This window comes from Nerophis lumbriciformis, linkage group LG16, assembly GCF_033978685.3.
Source record: "Nerophis lumbriciformis linkage group LG16, RoL_Nlum_v2.1, whole genome shotgun sequence".
NCBI lineage: Eukaryota > Metazoa > Chordata > Actinopteri > Syngnathiformes > Syngnathidae > Nerophis > Nerophis lumbriciformis.
In genome coordinates this window covers 31,498,997-31,518,948 of record NC_084563.2, presented here as the reverse complement: position 1 = coordinate 31,518,948, position 19,952 = coordinate 31,498,997, and the positions used below count along the sequence as shown (strand labels likewise).

Below are 19,952 nucleotides of genomic sequence, written 5' to 3'. Positions count from 1 at the left end.
AAAACGGATGCAGAGTCCTAAAAACCTTGCAGGTAAAAGTGTAATTCGGATGCGGATGATAGAACAGCATGTGGCTACCAGGAGCACAGGTACAAAGTTGTTCTTACATCCTGTGTAAAGTTACATTGGATGGTAGAATAAAAAGCTGCCAGTACAGTTACAAGACATCCTTTAAATATCCTTTTCCCCCTTCAGGAACAGAGCAAAATCCTTGGGATGGGCATCACTGGACCTGAAGGCCATCCTCTGAGTCGTCCTGAAGAGGTCAATTATCCGTCCATTAGTTGCTACCTCGCCAACCGCAACCGACCATCCCAGTCCTGACCTGTCCCACCTTCCCGCAGGTGGAGGCTGAGGCCGCATTCCGTGCCATCACCCTCGGCAACCGTGTCAACTGTCCCGTCTACATCACCAAGGTGATGAGCAAGAGTGCCGCCGACACCATCGCCCAGGCCCGCAGGAAAGGTCTCGCTTTTTCCGCAACCCTGAGTGAAGTCAAAGTCTCCGCGGCGGCGAAGCAAATCCGTCATTTTTGTTTTCCAGGCTCTGTCGTTTTTGGGGAGCCGATCACAGCCAGCCTGGCCACAGATGGCTCCCATTACTGGAGCAAGAGCTGGGCCAAAGCTGCTGCTTATGTCACCTCACCTCCTTTGAGTCCGGACCCCACCACCCCGGACCACCTCCACACTCTTCTGTCCTGGTAGGACCTTTAAGCTGTGATTTCTGTAGGCTGCGTTCCCAATTTTGTTTATAGGGCTGTGAATCTTTAAGCACTACACCATTCGATTCTTGGAGGTAACGATTGCATTCAGAATCGATTCTCGATCCAGTATCAATACTTTTTTTTTTTTTTTTAAACATTCGATGCCAGTTCTATTCCTCCATTAAATTGTCAGAGTTTGCTGGTGGCGAACCCCAAGATGCAGAGATGGCGGCAGGCTTGGTACAAGAAAACATGATTTAATTTAACACTATAGCAAAAAAACAAACAAAAGGCGCGCACAAGGCGGAGAACAAACTTGGCTATGAACTAAAATAACACAAAGGCTAACTGTCGACAAGAAACAAAAACACTTACTGTGACACGAAGGAACTATGACATGAGCAGAGTGAACAAAAGTAGACAGAGCTACAACGACAATGACAATAATCCAGCACTGACTGGAGGGGAAGGCAGGTTTAAATAGCAGCTGGCTGATTGACACCAGGTGTGGCCAGGTGCCAATCAGCCACAGCTGAGGGGAAGCAGCACTCAGGGAGACAATCGGGAAATGAAGACAAAATAAAAGCGCTGACAGAAAACTAAGACAAACGCAGAGGGAAAACTAAAACACAGTCAAACTGTCAGGGACAAGCCTGACATAAATAAAAAAACAGCTCTGATAAATTTCTATATTACTTAAAAGAAAACTGGTTTTATTGAATAAAATCCTACCCAAACATTTAGTAAAGTCATTAGATATACTGTAGATCATCTACATCAACTCTATGATTTGTCTAAGTGTCAGAAGAGGACAAATAAAAAATATAAAAAATAAATAAATAAATTAAAAAAATAAATCGATTTATTTTTATTTATTTTATTTTTTTAATTGATTAAGAATCGTTACAAGTAAGTAGTGTTGTAACGATAACAATATTTTGTTACCGGTACTAAAAATTATTTTGGGAGTTTTCGGTACTTTTCTAAATAAAGGGAACCACTAAAAAAATTCATTATTGGCTTTATTTTAACAAAGAAATTTAGGGTACATGAAACATATGTTTATTATTGTAATTTAGTCCTTAAATAAAATAGTGAACATACTAGACCACTTGTCTTTTAGTAGTAAGTAAACAAACAAAGACTCCTAATTAGTCTATGCAGTAACATATTGTGTCATTTATACACCTATTATTTTGTCTAAATTATTAAGGACAAGTGGTAGAAAATGTATTAATAATCCACTTGTTCATTTACTGTTAATATCTGCTTACTTTCTCTTTTAATATGTTCTATCTACACTTCTGTTTAAATGTAATAATCACTTATTCTTCTCTCCAAAAGAAGGGAGAAACAATGGCTTTAAAACGTCTTCCCTGTTTCTGATCTAGAAAAATGGTTAACAAAAATGTCACTCAAAAAATTGAGAAAAAGAAGGAACTGTAAGAATAACTGAAACTCACCACTTGGATTGTAAAACGATATTACCAAAAAATCCCTCTGCCGAAGAGAACTCAAAATACCAACAAGGGAATTCAGGATCAAAAGCGAGACGAGACAAGGCTTGGGCATGATGCTGGAGATGCACGAGACAACGAGACATTCTGCCACGGAACAAAGGGAGACGCGGACTATAAGACACATGGGGGCGACGGGGAACAGGTGGAAACGATCAGGGATCAGGGATGTGTCAGAAAGGTTTGATGTAAATTAACAAAAAACTTTCCGTTTTCTGAGTTCCCAGTGAACAGACAAGAGGCTGTCTTTGTTGCACCAAGCCAAAGGCTTGGAAAATTCCGCTGTGTAGAATGGGAGGAGACGGGAGGGGTTATTTAATTTTGATCCAAGACCTGCCCAAGCTTGATCCAGGACCAGTCCAACCCCGAGGCATCTTTTTCTTTTGTGTTAATGTGACCGAAAACAATGCCCCCCCCCCCCCCCCCCCCCCCATTCCTTTAGAAACAGCTGTTGTTATGTAAACAGGGAAAGTCCAAATAAAAAGACAGAGCGTGCTGGAAGACTGTGCAAGAGTACAGCCCAGACGTTTCTCCTCAAATTGAGCCAAATTTAATTCCGTCTCTGTTTAATTCCTTGCTTCTCGTCTCGTTTAATAGATGTCATCAGTGTTTGAACCTGACAGGATGACGTCAGACTGACGACACAAAAAAGGAAGGGCGAGTTTTTCAAACTAAAACGTGAAATTCACAAGACAAAAACCAAGACAAGAACTCCCTCGCCACGTTGTGACAAAATTAGGTTTTTCATCCTCGTTATTCCTCAGATATTCCGTTCAATTTCAGATTGGATTTAAAATGTGGTGCTTGCCAACAAAAAAAAGTTAATCGTATTAATATGCTGCGTTTTTATCCTAATATTTATTTATTAACACACGCTCCAGCTAGAATGCACAGCACTTCTTACCAGGCATTTTTAGTTCACTCGTTTCTATAAATAGAACAGGAACTTGACTCTTTCATCAACTGTTGCCTTGGCGACCAAGTGCCTCTCTCCTCCTCTGGTCCTCTATTTGGACTTTTACAGACAGCCCACAGACCTACACAGTGTATTTTTAGATTTTTTACACAAAAAGTCAATATTCCTTCCAAAGCCTTACGGTAGACAACATAGGTGACACAGGTAGGTAGGACATGGGTGACACAGGTAGGTAGGACATGGGTGACACAGGTAGGTAGGACATGGGTGACACAGGTAGGTAGGACATAGGTGACACATGTAGGTAGCACATGGGTGACACAGGTAGGTAGGACATGGGTGACACATGTAGGTAGGACATGGGTGACACAGGTGGGTGATACAGGTAGGTAGGACATGGGTGACACAGGTAGGTAGGACATGGGTGACACAGGTAGGTAGGACATGCGTGACACAGGTAGGTAGGACATGGGTGATACAGGTAGGTAGGACATGGGTGACACAGATATGGAGGACATGGGTAATACAGGTAAGTAGGACATGGGTGATACAGGTAGGTAGGACATGGGTGATACAGGTAGGTAGGACATGGGTGACACAGGTAGGTAGGACATGGGTGACACAGGTAGGTAGGACATGGGTGACACAGGTAGGTAGGACATGGGTGATACAGGTAGGTAGGACATGGGTGACACAGGTAGGTAGGACATGGGTGATACAGGTAGGTAGGACATGGGTGACACAGGTAGGTAGGACAGGTTCTAGTCTTAATATTGTAAGTGTATGTCAGATCCTTCCAGAAGTCAACAGTTTGTAGAAGTCTTCTAAGAGGAGTTGTTGCCACCCACAGTGGGGACCTACAGGTGGTGGGCAGCGCTCACTGCACATTCAGCACCTCTCAGAAGGCCATCGGGAAGGAGGACTTCACTTTGATCCCTGAGGGCACCAATGGAGTGGAGGAGAGGATGACTTTTGTTTGGGACAAATCGGTGGTAAGCACAAACTAAATGTGTGTGTGAGTGTGTACTGTAGAATGCTCGTCTACATAGTGGAACACCTGCAGCATAAATGTAGATCTACAATATGTTCCTCTACATAGTGGAACACATGTAGCATAAATATAGATTTGCAATATGTTCCTCTACATAGTGGAACACATGTAGCATAAATGTAGATTTGCAATATGTTCCTCTACATAGTGGAACATAAATAGCATACATGTAGATCTACAGTATGTTCCTCTACATAGTGGAACATAAATAGCATAAATGTAGATTTGCAATATGTTCCTCTACATAGTAGAACATAAATAGCATACATGTAGATCTACAGGATGTTCCTCTACATAGTGGAACATAAATAGCTTAAATGTAGACCTACAATATGTTCCTCTACATAGTGGAACACATGTAGTATAAATGTAGATCTACAATATGTCCCTCTACATAGTGGAACATAAATAGCATAAATGTAGATCTACAGTATGTTCCTCTACATAGTGGAACACATGTAGCATGAATGTAGATCTACAATACGTTCCTTTACATAGTGGAACACATGTAGCATAAATGTATGTCCACAGTATATTCCTATCGTGGAACCCATGTAGCATCAATGTAGACCTACAATATGTTCCTTTACATAGTGGAACACATGTAGCATAAATGTAGATTTACAATATGTTCATCTAAATAGTGGAACAGGTATAGCATAAATGTATATCTACAATATGTTCCTTTACATTGTGTAACACATGTAGCATAAATGTAGTTCTGGAGTTTGTCTACATAGTGGAACACATGTAGCATAAATGTAGATCGACAATATGTTCCTCTACATAATGGAACACATGTAGCATAAATGTAGTTCTACAGTTTGTCTACATAGTGGAACACATGTAGCATACATGTAGATCTACAATATGTTCCTTTACATAGTGGAACACATATAGCATACATGTAAATCTACAGTGTGTTCCTCTACATAGTGGAACACCTATAGCATAAATGTAAATCGACAGTATGCTTGTCTACATAGTGGAACACATGTAGTATGAATGTACATCTACAGTTTGTCTACATAGAGGAACAGGTATAGCATACATGGAGATCTACAGTGTGTTACTCTACATAGTGGAACATGTATAGCATAAATGTAGTTCTACAGTGGAACACATGTAGCATGAATTTAGACCTACAGTGTGTTTCTCTACATAGTGGAACACATGTAGCATAAATGTAGTTCGACAGTATGTCTACATAGTGGAACACATGTAGCATGAATATAGATCTACAATATGTTCCTTTACAATGTGGAACACATACAACATACATGTAGATCGACAGTATGTTTGTCTACATAGTGGAACACATGTAGCACACATTTAATCTGCAGTTGTCTATATATTGGAACACATGTAATATGAATGTACATCTCCAGTTTGTCTACATAGTGGAACAAATTTAGCATTAATATAGATCTACAATATGTTCCTCTACATAGTGGAACACATGCAGCACAAATGTAGATCTACAGTATGTTCCTCTACATAGTGAAACATGTTTCGCATAAATGTACATCCTCTACATAATGCAACACATGTAACATAAATGTAGATCTACAATAAGTTTCTCTACATAGTGGAACACCTGTAGCGTAAAAGTAGCATCTACAATATGTTCCTCTACATAGTGGAACACATGTAGCATAAATGTAGATCTACAATAAGTTCTTCTACATAGTGGAACACATGTAGCATAAATGTAGATCTACAGTATAATCCTCAGTAAAAGCTTGCGTTTTTATGTTCATTATTTCCTTGGTAGAAAATAGTTTCAGATGTGATTATGTATTATAGGACATAATAGAATCTAAAGATGATTTGCTCCACCTCACCTCCACCCGTCATCCCCACAGGCCATGGGGAAGATGGATGAGAACCAGTTTGTGGCCGTCACCTCCACCAACGCTGCCAAAATCTTCAACCTGTACCCACGTAAGGGTCGGATAGCGGTGGGATCTGACGCGGACCTTGTCATCTGGGACCCTGACTGCACCAGAACCATCACCTCCAAACTCCAGCAGTCGGTAAGAACCACTGATGAACCATTCATGCAAAAGTAGAAGAAGTAGAGACATGAGAAGTGTAAAATAAATACATAAATACAATTGTATATATATATATATATATATATATATATATATATATATATATATATATATATATATATATATATATATATATATATATATACACACACACACAAACCCCGTTTCCATATGAGTTGGGAAATTGTGTTAGATGTAAATATAAACGGAATACAATGATTTGCAAATCCTTTTCAACCCACATTCAGTTGGATATGCTACAAAGACAACATATTTGATGTTCAAACTCATAAACTTTTTTTTTTGCTGCAAATAATCATTAACTTTAGAATTTGATGCCAGCAACACGTGACAAAGAAGTTGGGAAAGGTGGCAATAAATACTGATAAAGTTGAGGAATGCTCATCAAACACTTATTTGGAACATCCCACAGGTGTGCAGGCTAATTGGGAACAGGTGGGTGCCATGATTGGGTATAAAAGTAGATTCCATGAAATGCTCAGTCATTCACAAACAAGGATGGGGCGAGGGTCACCACTTTGTCAACAAATGTGTGAGCAAATTGTTGAACAGTTTAAGAACAACCTTTCTCAACCAGCTATTGCAAGGAATTTAGGGATTTTACCATCTACGGTCCGTAATATCATCAAAGGATTCAGAGAATCTGGAGAAATCCCTGCACGTAAGCAGCTAAGCCCGTGACCTTCCATCCCTCAGTCTGTACTGCATCAACAAGCGACATCAGTGTGTAAAGGATATCACCACATGGGCTCAGGAACACTTCAGAAACCCACTGTCAGTAACTACAGTTGGTCGCTACATCTGTAAGTGCAAGTTAAAACTCTCCTATGCAAGGCGAAAACAGTTTATCAACAACACCCAGAAACGCCGTCGGCTTTGCTGGGCCTGAGCTCATCTAAGATGGACTGATACAAAGTGGAAAAGTGTTCTGTGGTCTGACGAGTCTACATTTCAAATTGTTTTTGGAAACTGTGGACGTTGTGTCCTCCGGCCCAAAGAGGAAGAGAACCATCCGGATTGTTCAAGGCGCAAAGTGTAAAAGCCAGCATCTGTGATGGTATGGGGGTGTATTAGTGCCCAAGACATGGGTAACTTACACATCTGTGAAGGCGCCATTAATGCTGAAAGGTACATACAGGTTTTGGAGCAACATATGTTGCCATCCAAGCAACGTTACCATGGACGCCCCTGCTTATTTCAGTAAGACAATGCCAAGCCACATGTTACATCAACGTGGCTTCATAGTAAAAGAGTGCGGGTACTAGACTGGCCTGCCTGTAGTCCAGACGGGTCCCCCATTGAAAATGTGTGGCGCATTATGAAGCCTAAAATAGCACAACGGAGACCCCCGGACTGTTGAACAACTTAAGCTGTACATCAAGCAAGAATGGGAAAGAATTCCACTTGAGAAGCTTCAAAAATGTGTCTCCTCAGTTCCCAAACGTTTACTGAGTGTTGTTAAAAGGAAAGGCCATGTAACACAGTGGTGAACATGCCCTTTCCCAACTACTTTGGCACGTGTTGCAGCCATGAAATTCTAAGTTAATTATTATTTGCAAAAAAAATATAAAGTTTATGAGTTTGAACATCAAATATGTTGTCTTTGTAGCATATTCAACTGAATATGGGTTGAAAAGGATTTGCAAATCATTGTATTCCATTTATATTTCCATCCATCCATCCATTTTCTACCACTTATTCCCTTTGGGGTCGCGGGGGGCGCTGGAGCCTATCTCAGCTACAATCGGGCGGAAGGCGGGGTACACCCTGGACAAGTCGCCACCTCATCGCAGGGCCAACACAGATAGACAGACAACATTCACACTCACATCCACACACTAGGGCCAATTTAGTGTTGCCAATCAACTTATCCCCAGGTGCATGTCTTTTATATTTACATCTAACACAATTTCCCAACTCATATGGAAACGGGGTTTGTATATATATATATATATGTATATATATATATATATATATATATATATATATATATACCGTATATATATATATATATATATATATATATATATATATATATATATATATGTATGTATGTATGTATGTATGTATACTGTATTTTCCGCACTATAAGGCGCACCTAAAAACCACAAATTTTCTCAAAAGCTGACAGTGCGCCTTACAACCCGGTGCGCTTTATATATGGATTAATATTAAGATTCATTTTCATAAAGTTTCGGTCTCGCAACTTCGGTAAACAGCCGCCATCTTTTTTCCCGGTAGAACAGGAAGCGCTTCTTCTTCTACGCAAGCAACCGCCAAGGTAAGCACCCGCCCCCATAGAACAGGAAGCGCTTCTTCTTCTACTGTAAGCAACCACCCGCCCGCGTAGAAGAAGAAAAAGCGCGCGGATATTACCGTACGTTTCATTTCCTTTGTGTGTTTACATCTGTAAAGACCACAAAATGGCTCCTACTAAGCGACAGAGATCCGGTTCATGAAAAGACGCAATCTCTCCACCCGCACACGGATTACTATTTTACAGCAACTGATATTCCTGTGAACCGCACTGTGGATACAACGGGAGCACGTACGGTGAATATTCGCACCACAGGGAATGAGAAGTCATCCTTCACTGTGGTTCTAGCTTGCCATGCTAATGGCCAGAAACTTCCACCCATGGTGATATTCAAAAGGAAGACCTTGCCAAAAGAGACCTTTCCAGCCGGCGTCATCATAAAAGCTAACTCGAAGGGATGGATGAAGAAAAGATGAGCGAGTGGTTAAGGTAAGTTTAAGTTTACGCGAAGAGGCCGGGTGGCTTTTTTCACGCAGCTCTGTCCATGTTGATATACGATTCCATGCGCGCCCACATCACGCTGGTTTCAATATATTATTAAAGTTTGACTGACCTATCTGACTGTTTTTTTGACATTCCTTTAGCGCAGTTAGATGCGGCTTACAACACGGGGCGGCTTATAGGTGGACAAAGTTTTGAAATATGCCGTTCATTGAAGGCGCGGCTTATAACCCAGGGCGCCTTATGGTGCGGAAAATACGGTATATATACCTTCTCTATGTATATATGTATGTATGTATGTATGTGTGTATGTATATATGTATGTATGTATGTATATATATGTATGTATATATATATACATCTTCTCTATGATCCGACCGAAATGAAACAGTCATTGTCGCGCCCGACAGACTGCTATGAGATATATATATACATCTTCTCTATGTATATATGTATGTATGTCTATATATATATATATATATATATATATATATATATATATATATATATATATATATATATAAATAAATAAACATACATATATATATATATACATACATACATACATACATACATACATACATACATACATACATACATACATACATACATACATACATACATACATACATACATACATACATACATACATATATATATATATATATATATATATATATATATATATATATATATATATATATATATATACTGTAACCAAATCAATATTGTCAACAAATATTCATAATTGTCCAACCTCAAATATTCTAATCTGAAACTTATTTTTAGAAATATAGTATATTTAGCTTATTCCCATTAAAAAATAAAAAAAATTCTTGACAAAAGCACATGAATCATAGAAACCATTAAAAATAATTAAAAAACAAAACCCAAATTTTTAAATCATTCGATAGATCTGAAGATTTAAAGCATGAAAGTAAAAAAAACATAGTGATTTATTGCTGATTTACAGTATGACACTTTATTGAGCGGGTCCCTTTTGGGTTTTTACAGTAAGTGTGTATAGTTATTCTTAAACTTGCAAAAGGCTCAACAATCCAAATGAATGTATTTAAAAAATAAAAAAATTTTTTTAAAACATACCTTCAGCATTTTAAATGTGTTTTGTCTCTTGTGGCGATTTGAACATTTTAACTTCTTCTATTTCAACTGCAAATTAAGTCAATACATCTCTGTGCAGTTATCAGAACATGTGTCATCTATTTTGTATGTAAAAGGTCCTTTAAACCAGACTGCTGACACTTTTAGGTTCTAACCCCCCCCCCCACACACACACACACACACACCCCTTTAGCCCTTACTCATCCTGCTCTGCATTCTCTACACCTCCCCCCGCTTTAACAGTCACCCTCTGTCTTTATGCCCCCAGCCTCACACCATCTTCTTCCCCCATCTTCTCCACTGCTGCATGCATTATTCCCTTTGATGCTCACACACACACACATGCACAGTATATATATATATATATATATATATATATATATATATATATATATATATATATATATACTGTATGTATATAAATATATATATATATATATATATAAATTTAAAAAATAATAATATATTTATATATATATATACATATATACATACATATATACATACACATATATACAGTATATACATACATATACAGTATATATACATACATATACAGTATATACATGTATATATATATATATATATACAGTATATACATGCATATATATATGCATATATACACATATATACATATATACATATATATACACATATACATATATATACAAATATATATACATATATATACATATATGCATAAATATATATACATATATAAACATAGATACATACATATAAATATATACATACATATGCATATATACATATATATATACATATATACATACATTTATGTACAAATATATACATATATATGTATACATACATACATATATATATACACACATATATACACACATATATGTATATATATACATATACATATATACACACACACATATACATATATATATACAAATATATATATATACACAATATATATATATATATATATATATATATGTATGTATGTATGTATGTACATATACATATATACACACACACATATACATATATATATATATACTATATATATATATATATATATATATATATATATATATATATATATATATATATATATATATATATATATATATATATATATATATATATATATATATATATATATATATATTCATGAAAATAAAGAAAACACATTGAATGAGGAGAAGTTTGTCCAAACTTTTGGCCTGTAAAAACAGAGGCTATTTCATCCCTACAAGCCTGTTTCGCAGGTTTCCCTGCTCTTCAGGGGATTTCCACCCGTCATCAATATAAATCGACTTTTCTACTTAGAGTCATGGGTCTGGGATGTTTGCAAACACACGTTTTTATAAATGTTAAACATATTATTTTTCACTAAAACAATTAATTATTGAACAATATGTTTAAAAAATGATAACGGGGGGCCTCCTAATAAAATACCGCTGAGGGCCCCAATTGCGCTCGGTGGTTATTCCACGTGGTGAACTGGTACTCTCCCGCCAGGCTGCAGAACACAACATCTTTGAGGGTCTGGAATGCCGCGGGGCCCCGACTGTGGTGCTGAGTCAGGGTCGGGTGGTGTTTGAGGACGGGAAGCTGCGAGTCCAACCAGGAACCGGCAGATTCATCCCTCGTCAAGCCTTCCCGGACTTTGCCTACCAGCGACTGAAGTTCAGGAATCAGGTGCCGTACAGAGAGGGTATAGCATAAATGTAGTATGTTCCTCTACATAGTGGAACACATGTAGCATAAATGTACATCTGCAATATGTTCCTCGACATAGTGGAACACATGTAGCATAAATGTAGATCTGCGATATGTTCCTCTACATAGTGGAACACATGTAGCATAAATGTAGATCTGCGATATGTTCCTCTACATAGTGGAACACATGTAGCATAAATGTAGTTCTACAGTTTGTCTACATAGTGGAACACATGTAGCATGAATGACGATCTGCAATATGTTCCTTTACATAGTGGAACACATGTAACACAATATGTTCCTTTACATAGTGGAACACATGTAGCATAAATGTAGATCTGCAATATGTTCCTCTACATAGTGGAACACATGTAGCATAAAGGTACATCTACAATTTGTCTACATAGTGGAACACATGTAGCATGAATGTAGATCTGCAATATGTTCCTTTACATAGTGGAACACATGTAGCATAAATGTAGATCTGCAATATGTTCCTCTACAAAGTGGAACACATGTAGCATAAATGTACATCTACAGTTTGTCTACATAGTGGAACACATGTAGCATGAATGTAGATCTGCAATATGTTCCTTTACATAGTGGAACACATGTAGCATAAATGTAGATCTGAAATATGTTCCTCTACATAGTGGAACACATGTAGCATAAAGGTACATCTACAGTTTGTCTACGTAGTGGAACACATGTAGCATGAATGTAGATCTGCAATATGTTCCTTTACATAGTGGAACACATGTAGCATGAATGTAGATCTGCAATATGTTCCTCTACATAGTGGAACACATGTAGCATAAAGGTACATCTACAGTTTGTCTACATAGTGGAACACATGTAGCATGAATGTAGATCTGCAACATGTTCTTTTACATAGTGGAACACATGTGGCATGAATGTAGATCTACTACATAGTGGGAAACATGTAGCATAAATGTATCTATGTTCCTCTACATAGTGGAACACATGTAGCATACATGTAGATCTACTACATAGTGGAACACATGTAGCATAAATGTATATATGTTCCTCTACATAGTGGAACACATGTAGCATAATTGTAGATCTACTACATAGTGGAACACATGTAGCATAAATGTAGATATGTTTCTCTACAGAATGGAACACATGTAGCATACATGTAGATCTACTACATAGTGGAACACATGTAGCATAAATGTAGATCTACTACATAGTGGAACACATGTAGCATAAATGTAGATATGTTCCTCTACATAGTGGAACATATGCAGCATAAATGTAGATATGTTCCTCTACATAGTGGAACACTTGCAGCATTAATGTATATGTGTTCTTCTACATAGTGGAACACATGTAGCATAAATGTAGATCTACTACATAGTGGAACACATGTGGCATAAATGTAGATCTACTACATAGTGGAACACATGTAGCATACATGTAGATATGTTCCCCTACATAGTGGAACACATGTAGCATAAATGTAGATCTACTACATAGTGGATCACATGTAGCATAAATGTAGATCTACTACATAGTGGAACACATGTAGCATAAATGTAGATCTGCAATATGTTCCTTTACATAGTGGAACACATGTAGCATAAATGTAGATCTGCAATATGTTCCTCTACATAGTGGAACACATATAGCATAAAGGTACATCTACAGTTTGTCTACATAGTGGAACACATGTAGCATGAATGTAGATCTGCAACATGTTATTTTACATAGTGGAACACATGTGGCATGAATGTAGATCTACTACATAGTGGGAAACATGTAGCATAAATGTATGTATGTTCCTCAACATAGTGGAACATATGTAGCATAAATGTAGATCTACTACATAGTGGAACACACGTAGCATAAATGTAGATATGTTTCTCTACAGAATGGAACACATGTAGCATAAATGTAGATCTACTACATAGTGGAACACATGTAGCATAAATGTAGATATGTTCCTCTACATAGTGGAACATATGCAGCATAAATGTAGATATGTTCCTCTACATAGTGGAACACATGTAGCATAAATGTAGATCTACTACATAGTGGAACACATGTGGCATAAATGTAGATCTACTACATAGTGGAACACATGTAGCATACATGTAGATATGTTCCCCTACATAGTGGAACACATGTAGCATAAATGTAGATCTACTACATAGTGGAACACATGTAGCATAAATGTAGATCTACTACATAGTGGAACACATGTAGCATAAATGTAGATCCACTATATAGTGGAACACATGTAGCATAAATGTAGATATGTTCCTCTACATAGTGGAACACATGTAGCATAAATGTAGATCCACTATATAGTGGAACACATGTAGCATAAATGTAGATATGTTCCTCTACATAGTGGAACATATGCAGGATAAATGTAGATATGTTCCTCTACATAGTGGAACACATGCAGCATAAATGTAGATATGTTCCTCTACATAGTGGAACACATGCAGCATACATGTATATGTGTTCCTCTACATAGTGGAACACATGTAGCATAAATGTAGATCTACTACATAGTGGAACACATGTATTATAAATGTAGATATGTTCCTCTACATAGTGGAACACGTGTAGCATAAATGTAGATCTCCATGTAGTGACTCTGGATGTGTTTTTGAGTAAGAGGAGTTTGTTGGGCTTGTCTGTGTTCCAGATGAAGGTCAAAGGGGTCACACGTGGGCTGTATGACGGGGCTGTGTGTGATGTCATCCTAACCCCCAAATATGTCACGCCCTCACCCTCCGCCAAGACATCCCCCACCTCGCAGCAACCACCGCCCATTCGCAACCTTCACCAGTCCAACTTCAGCCTATCAGGTACACAAGGTCATAGGGATACAGTCGGGAGAGGATTCATTCGTCGCGGTTTACCCGACACATGAAGCGTGACGAATTTGGGGGTGTACTATCCCCTTTAGTCGCCAAATGGCAGTGGAGTGTTGACCAATGTTCCAATATATACATTATATAGTGGAACATTATGTCATCCTCCTTTTTCATTGTCCCATTTACTCTCTGTAAAGCACCAGTTCCATTGGCAGCAAAACAGGCCCAGAGCATTACACTACCACCACCATGCTTGACGGTAGGCATGGTGTTCCTGGGCTTTTCTCCTCCAAACATATTGCTGGGCATTGTCGCCAAACAGCTCCATTTTTTGGTTCATCTGACCACAGAACTTTCCTCCAGAAGGTTTTATCTTTGTCCATGTGATGTCAGACATCAGTGTGTAAAGGATATGTAACCTATACGTGCTACAAATCAATGCAATATATAGATATATATGGGGTGTTATGGGCTAGGAACACAGACTAGGGTTTCGACTCGGAGAGGGAAGGCAGAGCTTAAATTGCAGTTTTACGTGTTTTTTTGACTGTTTTCCGTACCTTGGAGACATCATGCCTCGTCGGTGTGTTGTCGGAGGGTGTAACAACACGAACAGGGACTGATTCAAGTTGCACCAGTGGCCCAAAGATGCGAAAGTGGCAAGAAATTGGACGTTTGTTCCGCACACTTTACCGACGAAAGCTATGCTACGACAGAGATGGCAAGAATGTGTGGATATCCTGCGACACTCAAAGCAGATGCATTTCCAACGATAAAGTCAAAGAAATCTGCCGCCAGACCCCCAGGAAAAGAGTGCGGATGAGGGTATGTCTACAGAATATATTAATTGATGAAAACTAGGCTGTCTGCACTCTCAAAGTGCATGTTGTTGCCAAATGTATTTCATATGCTGTAAACCTAGTTCATAGTTGTTAGTTTCCTTTAAAGGGGAACATTATCACAATTTCAGAAGGGTTAAAACCATTAAAAATCAGTTCCCAGTGGCTTATTATATTTTTCGAAGTTTTTTTCAAAATTTTACCCATCACGCAATATCCCTAAAAAAAAGCTTCAAAGTGCCTGATTTTAACCATCGTTATATACACCCGTCCATTTTCCTGTGACGTCACATAGTGAAGCCAACACAAACAAACATGGCGCATAGAACAGCAAGCTATAGCGACATTAGCTCGGATTCAGACTCGGATTTCAGCGGCTTAAGCGATTCAACAGATTACGCATGTATTGAAACGGATGGTTGTAGTGTGGAGGCAGGTAGCGAAAACGAAATTGAAGAAGAAACTGAAGCTATTGAGCCATATCGGTTTGAACCGTATGCAAGCGAAACCGACGAAAACGACACGACAGCCAGCGACACGGGAGAAAGCGAGGACGAATTCGGCGATCGCCTTCTAACCAACGATTGGTATGTGTTTGTTTGGCATTAAAGGAAACTAACAACTATGAACTAGGTTTACAGCATATGAAATACATTTGGCAACAACATGCACTTTGAGAGTGCAGACAGCCCAGTTTTCATCAATTAATATATTCTGTAGACATACCCTCATCCGCGCTCTTTTCCTGAAAGCTGATCTGTCCAGTTTAAGGGACGGTGTGAGCCAAGACATCCAGGGGGTTTAGCTCGCTCGTCTGCGGGAACAAACTTCCGCCATTGCTTGCCGTGCTACCGAGGTCCTTTGTCCCTGAATTGCTCACACACTCCGGCAGATTCAATGGGGGTCTGGCGGCAGATTTCTTTGACTTTATCGTTGGAAATGCATCTGCTTTGAGTGTCGCAGGATATCCACACATTCTTGCCATCTCTGTCGTAGCATAGCTTTCGTCGGTAAAGTGTGCGGAACAAACGTCCAATTTCTTGCCACTTTCGCATCTTTGGGCCACTGGTGCAACTTGAATCCGTCCCTGTTCGTGTTGTTACACCCTCCGACAACACACCGACGAGGCATGATGTCTCCAAGGTACGGAAAACAGTCGAAAAAATGGATAATAACAGAGCTGATTTGACTCGGTGTTTGAGAAAATGGCGGATTGCTTCCCGATGTGACGTCACGTCACTCCGAGAGCGAATATTAGAAAGGCGTTTAATTCGCCAAAATTCACCCATTTAGAGTTCGGAAATCGGTTAAAAAAATATATGGTCTTTTTTCTGCAACATCAAGGTATATATTGACGCTTACATAGGTCTGGTGATAATGTTCCCCTTTAATGCCAAACAAACACATACCAATCGTTGGTTAGAAGGCGATCGCCGAATTCGTCCTCGCTTTCTCCCGTGTCGCTGCCTGTCGTGTCGTTTTCGTTGGTTTCGCTTGCATACGGTTCAAACCGATATGGCTCAATAGCTTCAGTTTCTTCTTCAATTTCGTTTTCGCTACCTGCCTCCACACTACAACCATCCGTTTCAATACATGCGTAATCTGTTGAATCGCTTAAGCCGCTGAAATCCGAGTCTGAATCCGAGCTAATGTCGCTTGCTGTTCTTTCCGCCATGTTTGTTTGTGTTGGCTTCACTGTGTGACGTCACAGGAAAATGGACGGGTGTATATAACGATGGTTAAAATCAGGCACTTTGAAGCTTTTTTTAGGGATATTGCGTGATGAGTAAAATTTTGAAAAAAACTTCGAAAAATAAAATAAGCCACTGGGAACTGATTTTTAATGGTTTCCATCCATCCATCCATTTTCTACCGCTTATTCCCTTTGGGGTCGCGGGGGGCGCTGGAGCCTATCTCAGCTACAATCGGGCGGAAGGCGGGGTACACCCTGGACAAGTCGCCACCTCATCGCAGGGCCAACACAGATAGACAGACAACATTCACACTCACATCCACACACTAGGGCCAATTTAGTGTTGCCAATCAACTTATCCCCAGGTGCATGTCTTTGGAAGTGGGAGGAAGCCGGAGTACCCGGAGGGAACCCACGCAGTCACGGGGAGGACATGCAAACTCCACATAGAAAGATCCCGAGCCCGGGATTGAACCCAAGACTACTCAGGACCTTCGTATTGTGAGGCAGATGCACTAACCCTCTGAAATTGTGATAATGTTCCCCTTTAAAGATGAAAAATGTAAAGGGTCGGCTCGAGAGCCTCCTACCCGCCCAGACAGAACAGGTGGTGGTGTTCCTGGCTGGAATCTTCCAAGAACGATCCTTGGACTAGATGCTTCTTTTCCTTAGCTCGCCATCATAAAGAGAAGCCTGGCCTGTGTAAGAGCCAGGACCATCCTTATAAATCCATGTGTACACAAATCAAATATCTTCATTAAATAACACTAATTGCATTATAAAGTATCCAGAATATGTTCTCGTTCTTTCCTCAATATTGTACAATATAAATCAATAAACATGTCAGAATCACAATATGCAATAAAGTGCTAAAATAACTATTAGCAGCATAAATATGACCTATACAAAGCAGTCAGTGCATTAAAGGCCTACTGAAACCCACTACTACCGACCACGCAGTCTGATAGTTTATATATGATATACTTATTTGCAATGTATTGCTGCCATTAAATTTTAGGTTAATGATTATTTGCTATAAAAAAACAACAAGTTTCTCAGTTCGAACATTAACATTAGTCTATTCAATTGAATATTAGTTGAAAAGGATTTGCAAATCATTGTATTCTGTTTTTATTTACCATTTACACAACGTGACAACTTCACTGCTTTTGGGTAGAGATGTCCGATAATATGGGACTGCCGATATAATCGGCCAATAAATGCTTTAAAATGTAATATCGGAAATGATCGGTATCGGTTTCAAAAAGTAAAATGTATGACTTTTTAAAACGCTGCGACGCTTGACCTCATCAAACCGAGGTGAGTGGAACATAACAACAACAAGAGTGTGTTGTTGCCGGTGCTGTAGCCACGGCTAACAAGCCAGCTCGCTTGGTGACTGACTAACGACATGGTTTGGGATTTTTTTTTATCCGTCTCTGACGGATAAAAAAACTGGCAAAAATAATGTGTTAATTCCACGACTGTATATATTGGTATCGGTTGATATCGGAATTATTAATTAAGAGTTGGACAATATCGGCAAAAAAGTCATTATTGGACATCTCTAGTGTTGGTGTTTTCAGTTAATTACCCAATTTGAAAAACCTTATTTGTCATTTTAAGTTGTTGTGCCCCCAAAATAAAACATGGAATAACTAAATATGATCAACATGATGGTGCAACAATTGATCATCACAATAATAACAAATCCAACATTAACATCTCTCATTGTGTCTTTGACCTCTCAGGGGCTCAGATCGACGACTACATCCCCCGCAGGTCAGGCCATCGTATTGTAGCGCCCCCCGGTGGCCGCTCCAACATCACCAGCCTCGGTTGACCGTCTCCCCCCCCCCCGCCAGGACACCATCACGGATCTGCACATATTCAGTCAGTGTGACTTACAATCAAAGAAACTCACATTTCGTATGATGACCCCCCCTTTTCATACGTCACTTATTTCAAAATAAAAGCACAATCAGGCCCCCAAACCTCCATTGCATGATGTGCCTGTTGGATGTGACACTACTTTATTGTAACGCGCACAATGACATAACCAGCACAAAAAAAGATCACAATCAGAAACCTGCTTCACTCGACTGTGACATGCAAACATTCGTCGTTGCAATAATTGTAATAATCTTATTATAGCTCTGCACCAAACACTCATGTTTGTGTTTTTACTCAGAATCTTCTTTTTTTCCTTCAAAACAAAGTCCTTGTTTTTGTGTCGTCGTTGTTGTTGTGTTTGTGTATTTTTAGCCCACTTCTGTTGCTATTGTCTGAGCCAGGAATGATCAATAAAGACTGTTGACAAACAAGTGTTGGCGTGTTCTGCATGCGGCTAATAAAGTAGTGACCATCAATGTCCATTTCTGGAAGTAAAACCTACTTTTTCTGATTGGCTTAATGGTTTGAAATGATCAATTAAATATTGGGAAATGATTAAAAGTACAAAAGCCCTTAAATTTATATTGTTATTGGAAACATTTAAAGTGATTTAGTTAGCCCTTTTTAGTCTTTTTGAATTGTGTACTTTATCATGTTGTTTAATATTATTATTTATTGTGTGAATGCTCCAAAGCATGCATATATATATATATATATATATATATATATATATATATATATATATATGTATGTATATATATATATATATATATATATATATATATATATATATATATATATATATATATATATATATATATATATATATATATAC

At 38.6% G+C, this 19,952-nt stretch overlaps 1 protein-coding gene across 1 annotated transcript in view; it reads left to right on the top strand.

Annotated features, from left to right (window-relative positions):
* crmp1 (collapsin response mediator protein 1) overlaps positions 1-19,548 on the top strand; it is a 34,536-nt gene extending 14,988 nt beyond the window's left edge. Inside the window, exons 7-14 of the mRNA XM_061976991.1 lie at positions 196-264; positions 345-465; positions 544-700; positions 3,987-4,128; positions 6,053-6,223; positions 11,640-11,819; positions 14,521-14,683; positions 18,976-19,548. Of these exons, the coding sequence (XP_061832975.1) occupies positions 196-264; positions 345-465; positions 544-700; positions 3,987-4,128; positions 6,053-6,223; positions 11,640-11,819; positions 14,521-14,683; positions 18,976-19,067 (1,095 nt within the window). The 3' untranslated portion in view covers positions 19,068-19,548. The remainder of the gene's footprint in view (positions 1-195; positions 265-344; positions 466-543; positions 701-3,986; positions 4,129-6,052; positions 6,224-11,639; positions 11,820-14,520; positions 14,684-18,975) is intronic.
* Positions 19,549-19,952: the final 404 nt, after the last annotated feature.